The sequence below is a fragment of the Typha latifolia genome, chromosome 3 (genome assembly GCF_019914945.1).
Source record: "Typha latifolia isolate L0001 chromosome 3, TyphaL0001v2, whole genome shotgun sequence".
In the NCBI taxonomy this organism is placed as follows: Eukaryota; Viridiplantae; Streptophyta; class Magnoliopsida; order Poales; family Typhaceae; genus Typha; species Typha latifolia.
The window spans coordinates 10,298,435-10,306,909 of record NC_133088.1 but is presented as its reverse complement, the minus strand read 5'-3'; the positions used below and the strand labels follow the sequence as shown (position 1 = coordinate 10,306,909).

Here is an 8,475-nt window from a genome sequence, read left to right as displayed (position 1 = left end):
GGCGTGTGTCCAGGAGGCAGCCGCACTTGAGGTACATGTTGACGAGGGAAGACTCGATGAAAGGGCCGGAGGAAAGGCCAGAGATGGAGGCAATGCAGTGGAGCTGGCGGCCGGAGAAGAGGGAACGGAGGGTGGAGCAGGCTTTGAGGGCGGAGGGGAGAAGGAAGGGGCTAGGGGGGAGGGAAAGGGAGCGAAGGAAGAGGAAAAGAGAGGAGGAGGTGGAGGAAGAGGGCCTTGTTGATGACATAGTAAATATGTTTGGAGCCAAATTGAGATTTAGATTACCGTTTCCATTTTGAGTTCAGAGGATGGTTTTAATAACCGACGTAACGGTCTAATAATGCTTTAGACCAACTTGGTTCATGTTTAGAGTAAATAAATGAAATGGAATATTGGTATATAACTTAGAGAGGCTAGGAATTAGAAAACTTGCAACATTGGCTGTACCATATATGATTCTCTGACTTTAGACAGACTAGTATTACAAAGAATTTAAGACGTCTTAATGTAATACAAATGATAATTACACTTAGATTTTCTCATTTATTTTTACATAGATTTTCTCATTTATTTTCATAAAATATTAACCTCCTTAATTATGTAAAGCCAGTGAAATGTTCTTTTTATTAGTTATATGTTAGAGTTTAGATGAAAATCTATAATTGTTCCTTATATACTATAAACATCCTTTGCTCTATGCTTCTCAATTCTTGCTTCCTATTTTATATTACTATGTTTTGGTGCTTAAACATATCTTGTCTAATTTTATTTTATTATATTCTCACAAATTATGATGCATGAAAAATTGTTGGAGGACAAGAAACGTCTGAAAATGATGTATAACAGGGCATATCCTTAATTAGCTGGGGGGCCACTATACCAAAACCAATGGCCATCCTATATTGGCATTTCCACCACTATCTTTGGTATTTTTACAAAAGAACATAAATTATTATGGCACTCATGCACAATATCATGTATATCGAAAGCGGCGTTCAGGGCGGGCTGGAAAGGGACGCTCCTTTCCCAGGCCGGCAAGCTAACCCTGATCAAGGTGGCGCTGCTAGTGATTCCGTCTTACTGGCTAGGTAGCACGTGGGTGCCGAACGGAGTGCTGGAGGAGATAGACAAAAAAGCCCGTAACTTCCTATTGAAAAATCAGGACGGCCATGGCCTTCACCTGATGAACTGGGCGCAGGTGAGGGAGGCAAGAACGGCTCACCTGGGGAAGCTGGTTTTCAAATTCCTAAACAAGGAGCAGGCGCCTTGGATCCAACTCATGCAGGCTAAATATGGGAGACTTCACCCGTGGGAGACTTCGAAGAGCCGACAACCTTCATGGATGTGGAGGGCGCTAACTAAAACCGCAAACCAGATTAGAATGGGTTGTAGAGTTCTGATAGGAAATGGCAAAGGCACAAGTGCTTCTTTCGACCCGTGGCTGCACGAGATCCCGTGGTCCAGACAACCTCGGATCCTGGCGCCCAGGCTCATGGACGAAAATCTGAGCGTGGATAACCTCACCAGAGACGGGCAATGGACCCCGGAGCAGTTGGCCGAGAGGCGGATCTCGAGCGCTTTCGAGATTACCAACCGCACCATGGGAGCCGCGCCGCCGAGGACAGTGGATCTGGTGGCCGCACCCACGGGGAACGCCTTCGATCAAGGCGATATACCGCGCCCCCTGCTCCTCAAAGTGCTCGGCAAATGGGCGGGGTGGAGTAATCTTTGGCGTCTCCGGGTTTCGCCAAGGATCGAGTCTTCGCCGGAAGCTTACGTAGGGCGCTCTCCCGACGCGAGCCTACCTCCGCTACCTGCATATCGGCCCAGAGGCTAGCTGTGCCATGTGCGGGCTGTTCAGTGAGACGAGCGAGCACCTCCTCTTCTCGTGTAGATACAGCCGGGAGGTCTGTGCGATCCTGGGTACCAGAGAACGGCTGGCGGCGGCGGAGATTGACCAAGATTGGATCACGAAGGAGTGGAGTGCGGGCGTAGAGGAAGACGGTCGGGCCAAAGGTTTGATAGCGTGCACGCTGTGGTCTCTGTGGAAGAGCAGGAATGGCGTGGTGTTTAGAGAGAAGCGTACGTCGGAGCTTGCCGTGGTCAGGGCTGCGGTTCAAATGGCGGAGGAGTACAGGTGCGTAATCAAGCGGAAGACCCCGAAGTTACGAATGACAAGGAAACCCTGGGAGCCGCCGGAGCCGGGCTGGATCAAAGCAAACACCGACGGAGCGCTGCGAGCTGGTGCGTACCAAGGCGGAGCAGCGGCCATTTTCCGTAACGCGGAGGGAGAGTTCCTTCAGGCGGGCTGGGAGCCGTGCCCGGGCACCTCGGCGCTTCAATCCGAACTCTGGGCTATTAGACTGGCGTTGAGGATGGCGAGGGGAGGTCCCAGGCTACAGGTTGAGTCAGACTGCACCGAGGCCATCAGCTGCATGCAGCAGCCAGAGCGCAGCCCATGGCGCGTCCGAAACCTCGCGCGTGAATGTGCGCAGCTAGCCAATAGTTTGGGTGAGGTCAGGTTAACCCATGTAGGGAGAGAGGCCAATGCGGTCGCTGATTGGGCAGCAGCGAAGGCCAGTTTGGCCTCGGGGTACTGCCACGTGGAGTGTCTAAACAACGCTCCACCGGAGATCTGTAAACTGTTAGCTGTCGACGCGGACAAGTGGCGACAGAAATTATAATCTAAGCTGACCTCAGCTCTTTGCAGTCAAAAAAAAAAAAAAAAGAGAAAGCGGCGTTCACATTCCCCTAAATGGAATCAACAAGCTCCATCCCATCTAGCTCCAGCAATATATTGTCCACTCATGCCATGCCACGTTCCTCATTGCTGCTATCACTCTAAGATCCTCAAATAAAGCATTAAATAGAAGTAAGAGTATAGTAATTATTTTTTAATATTTACTAATATTTATAATAAAATATTTTGTTTTTTTTTATAAAATTATGGTAAATAATTTTTGATTTAATATAAAATAGATTGATAGGATAGATATCAAGGATAAGTTGATAATTGAATTGTGTGTCATATAAGATATAATTTTGATGAATAGTATTTGTATTGTTGAATATAACTATTATGATGTTTAATTATTATTCTGGATTACAGAGTTATATTCCAGAATAAGAAAAAATAATATTATTCTTAAGTGAATGGGGATCTAACTAACAAATTAGGTACGCCCATTTGAATATTAACTTATTGAACTAGTCACCTTGATGCACTCATTAGAGGATCTTATTGATAATGTTTGAAACTTTCGATAGAAAAAAGAAATGATATTCGAAAAAAAAAGACTTCTTTTAAAATTGAAATGACTTGGTTTTTTTCCTTACATTCTAGAAAGAGATGAATTAAAATCAAACCAATATCTTCCTACTTCTTAACAGCTTCCATTTCTTCATGCACTTATTGCTCCTTAACTAGGCCAAAATATGATGATTTAAAAATACCTTCATTCATACGATCATAACTTCCACCCTTGTTGCAAAATTAATCTTTAAAAATCATTACCAATTCGTATATAATCTCTTGCTTCTCTCTAAAATTTCCTATACCCTTCGAACTAGAGCCACCACCAGTTTTCTCTTCTAGCTAGCCATGGGAAGCATTGGAGATCACCTCAACTCCCTTGAGCCCACCCCAGGAAAAGCTACAATCCTGGCTCTTGGCAAAGCTTTCCCTCAACAACTAGTGATGCAGGACTTCCTTGTTGATGGCTACTTCAAGAGCACCAACTGCGAGGACCAAGAACTGAAGCAGAGACTAACCAGACTATGTAGATTAATTTACTACTACTGCTGCTGCTGTTGCTGCTTAAATCTTCTCTAATGATCAAGTAAAATTTGGTTTCTACTTGCAGGTAAGACAACTACAGTCAAAACAAGATACGTAGTGATGTCCGAGGAGATCTTAAAGAACTACCCAGAATTAGCAACCGAAGGCCTTCCTACTGTAAAGCAAAGGCTAGATATCTCCAACAAAGCCGTCACACAGATGGCAATAGAAGCCTCTCTCTCCTGCATCAAAGCATGGGGAAGGCCACTCTCTTCCATCACACACTTAGTCTACGTCTCCTCCAGCGAAGCCCGCTTCCCCGGTGGCGACCTCCACCTTGCCCGCGGCCTCGGCCTCCGCCCCGACGTCCGCCGCGTCATGCTCTCCTTCACGGGCTGCTCTGGGGGCGTCGCCGGCCTCCGCGTGGCCAAAGACATCGCGGAGAACAACCCGGGGAGCCGGGTGCTGCTCGCAACGTCCGAGACGACAATCGTCGGATTTAGGCCGCCGAGCGCTCGCCGCCCGTACGACCTCGTCGGAGTCGCGCTCTTCGGTGATGGAGCAGGAGCGGTGATTCTCGGTGTAGACCCTATACAAGGAATAGAAACGCCGTTGTTTGAGATATACTCGGCCGTGCAAGAATACCTCCCGGATACCGAGAAGACGATCGACGGGAAGTTAACGGAAGAAGGGATCAATTTCCAGTTAGGGAGGGAACTCCCGCAGGTGATTGAAGACCATGTAGAGGGTTTCTGCAAGAAGTTGATGAAGGAAAGAGGAGGCGATGGAAGTGAGTTCGAGTACAATGAGATGTTTTGGGCAGTGCATCCTGGGGGGCCTGCAATACTTACTAGGGTAGAAAGTAGGCTAAACCTGTGGCCTGACAAGTTGAGTGCTAGTAGGAGTGCACTAAGGGACTATGGGAATGCTAGTAGTAACACTATTGTGTATGTGTTGGAGTACATTTTGGAGGAGAGTAGGAAGAAGAGGGAGAAGGGTGACAAGGATTACGAGTGGGGGCTTATACTTGCTTTTGGGCCTGGAATCACCTTTGAAGGAGTGGTAGCTAGAAACTTATTGTCTTGAGAGAGAAGAGAGCGTTTAGTTATCATGAATAATAATTAATCTCTTGCTGGAGATTTTATCACTTAAATGCTAATGCATATGCAATCTCCATCTTGCTGAAATTATCTATTTGACTATATATGATATGGCCAGTATATCATTATACATGATCCATCCTTAATTATTTTTGTAAACCCCCTCAATATCCATTTGATTTTCTTAGTGTTTTTCTTCTTGATATTTTTACTATTTAGGCAATTGTGCTAGCAAATGAAAGGATCCCTCCTTTGGAAACCCTTCACTTATTTTTTGTAGAGATTTAGCTTGTAAAGCTATAGTGCTGAACCTTGAAAGATATATATTAATTCCTTCAGTTTTTTATTATAATAAAACGGTATAAGCATGTAGTAATTATTAATAAAAATGATATAGATAACATATTTTATGTTAATGTAGAAGGTATGTTGTCAATCTGGGAAATGCAATTTTCTAATCAGATTAATGCATTGCAGAATTCATCCTGAAACATATGTAAGTTTGGGTTTGGTGGATTTTGGATAGCTTTCGGCTGAGACGAACTGACCTAAGTAAATAATCTGAAGTTGACCTAATTCTGACTACCTTATATACAAATTGAATCTAACTTACAGCTTTGTTCATTTGCAGCTTAAAGAGCAAATGTTCACCTAATAAGAAGCTTAAACTCAAGCCACTTATCTAACCTAAAAGCTTTAACCATTTGGTTAGTGAAAAATTTAGAGATGGATAGAATCAAGTATATTATTGTGAGAATTTTTAGTGTCAATCTAAGGTGGAAGACAATAATAAAACAAATTGCCAATCCAAAGCAATCACAAAATACCCACAAGACTTTTAAGTAGGAAATTACTTTTATCAACTAAGAATAAGAAATTGCAAATTTTGTTCGGATCATACTAGATGCACTACAATTGTTGGTACAAGATATACTTACAACTCGCCCCTATTTGTGGCTAATGATTGAAGTTCTTGCTCGCTAAATCTCACAATAAGCTACTTCTCATGCACTATAATACTAACTCAGCTAGAAATCATGGAATTGAAAAGTCAACATCTCAATACTCATTGCAAAGGTTGACGAAGATGGACAAATGTTGAACCTCCAAGATATTTACATTGTACCCTCGATAATGAAGTAGACATTAGACTAAAATAATCTATTTTGTTTATAATTGGTAGCTCCTAGGTTTTATGTGGAAGATATATCTTAAAAGGCTTCTCCAAAGGATGACCTAAAAGTTTGGAGATGTTCATTTATATATCATTGCTGCTGTAAAGTACCAAAATCACCCTTAAACATAAACCAATCTGGCCTAAAGAATTCGACAATTCGCCTAACCGTTCGAACAATGCTCTTGAGTGCATTTGAACTCTCAGCTGGTTTTTGAGTTCCGTCAATTTCATGTTGATATGATTTAAAACTACTTTTCTCTGTTTTCTATGCTGTGTTCCATACTGAGATGGTTGGAATAGTATTTCTATTTTTTTACAAAATGTCCCAAGGACTAAAAATGAAACAATACTAGCATTCAAACATCTAATTTTAATACTTGAACGTTAGCTAGTAATCTAGCTTTCCAACTTGAGGTACTTTGCCCATCTTTGTTCAACTTGTGCTATTGCGCATAAAGAAATTCTAGACACACATACATCAATAATTTTATTTTGAACAATATTGCTAATAACATAAATCATAACAGTTAGGATTCTAGATTTTATTCCACTCGTGCTAGTCATTAGACCTAAAATAAAAAAAAATTTCACATGCTGAGAAAAATTTAGATGACCGCGGGCATAGTATTCATTGACTATTTGTAGGTGCGCTAAGTGATCCCATTATTATAAATACATAGAACAATTGTTAGTGTGATCTCTATAATAATTATTTTGGCTAATCTCAATATTTTGGTTAATTTCTATTTTAGTGAAATATTATTGTTTTGTAAAACAGGAAAAGAAAATCAACCTTACTGTGACGGCATGGCCATTTCAGTGCTCAAAGTGGGATTGAGGAGAAAAGCACGACCATCTCTTCCTTACCTATAAATTTGCTTTTGAGATGTGGGAGGCAATAGGAGAGAGCGTTGGGATGCACTTAGGCTTTAACTTGATTATTTAGTGGCTTAACATTGAGACGCACCCCTCATAAGTTTCCATGGACAACTCTAGGTCGATAGTAGCTACTGGGCTTTGGATGATGTGGAAAGAAGAGGTCTTGAGACATCTTTGATGACAAAAGGGTTCATCCTATGGTGGTGATAAAAAAGGCCACCTCCATGCATGGCTTAGGAACTATGTGACTCTAATAAAGGGTTGGACTTGAAGGAGATCAATTTCCTTCAAGTTGTTGGACTAGGACAAATAGTGAAAGGTGGATAGACCTAATCAAACGGCCTAGCTCATCTTTGCCTGGCTCGGTTTGGGCTCAAACTACTAATGGGTGGCAAGGGCAGCCAAAAAGTTGATACACTTAGATGAGATCTTTTCTTATTGCATTAGGTATTTATTTTTATTAAAATAAAATTCTTATAGGTCGCATTCGAACGCAGGAGAGGTCGTATTCAAACGCAGGAGAGGCCGCGTTCAAACGCCCTTGCGAATGCCTGCATCAGGTTTACAAATACAGAGAACGCATATTGTGTATTCGAACATGGTTGGGCGAGTTCGAACACCCGCATTCAAACGCCTGCATCGCGTTCGCACATACAAAGAATGTCTTTTGGTGCGTTCGAACGCGATCGGGCACGTTCGAACGCGATCGACGGGAATTCTCTAGAATTAGGGTTTCATATTGTTTTAGGACTTGTTGGCTAGCCTCTATATATATGTGGATGATAGCCAAATTCAGAATGCTATTGAATTATTGATTTCTTGCCTCCTATCTTCTCTTTAGACTTCTCCCTCCTCCCTCTTCATCATCCTTCCACCTCTACCGTTGGCACAGTTTCTCCTAACTTCTAATCTCCCTCAACTATTGAGCCTCCCTCTTCTATGGGATCTCAACCACTTCATTCCCTTCGTCTATATCCCTTAATCACATCCACTATCCACCTTCATCTCCATACACATCCATAACCCTAACATCCACTCCACCCGTCACCACCACCATCACCCACGTTATTCCATATTTTCGTCCCTGGTACAGTTCGAATTTACGAAGGACGTAAATACAAAAATTGTAGATCAGGAAGTATGGATCTAACCTAATTAGTTTCATAATTTTCTAACTAGCGGAGAATATTTGACGAATATTTTCCTACGATCATACAGATTGATTTTTATAATACATCCAGATCTTGAAGAACTCATCAATTTGTATCATAACTTATTAGAAGCCCGCACATTCTGCTATAGTGAAAACCAACTAGAATTTGTACTCTGTATTGTTTTACATTTTTTTAGCCTACCTCTCCCATTGGTGATTAGCCCATCATGTACAGTACTATCTGTACTATTAAAAAATTTCTAAAAAAGGGAGGAATAGAAATATTTTTTTAAACTAAGCTAATAGTAAAAAAATTCTTAAAATAGGTAAAACAATTCTGAAAATTATCAAAATAAGACCTCTATATTTTTATCATTTTACCCTTTTA

At 41.9% G+C, this 8,475-nt stretch overlaps 1 protein-coding gene across 1 annotated transcript; it reads left to right on the top strand.

Moving 5' to 3' along the window:
* The first annotated feature begins 3,819 nt into the window (after window positions 1-3,819).
* LOC140784691 (type III polyketide synthase B) lies at window positions 3,820-4,899 on the top strand. The gene has a single exon (XM_073132215.1). The coding sequence runs from the start codon at window positions 3,899-3,901 to the stop codon at window positions 4,862-4,864; it is 966 nt and encodes a 321-aa protein (XP_072988316.1). The 5' UTR covers window positions 3,820-3,898; the 3' UTR covers window positions 4,865-4,899.
* The last annotated feature ends 3,576 nt before the right edge of the window (window positions 4,900-8,475 follow it).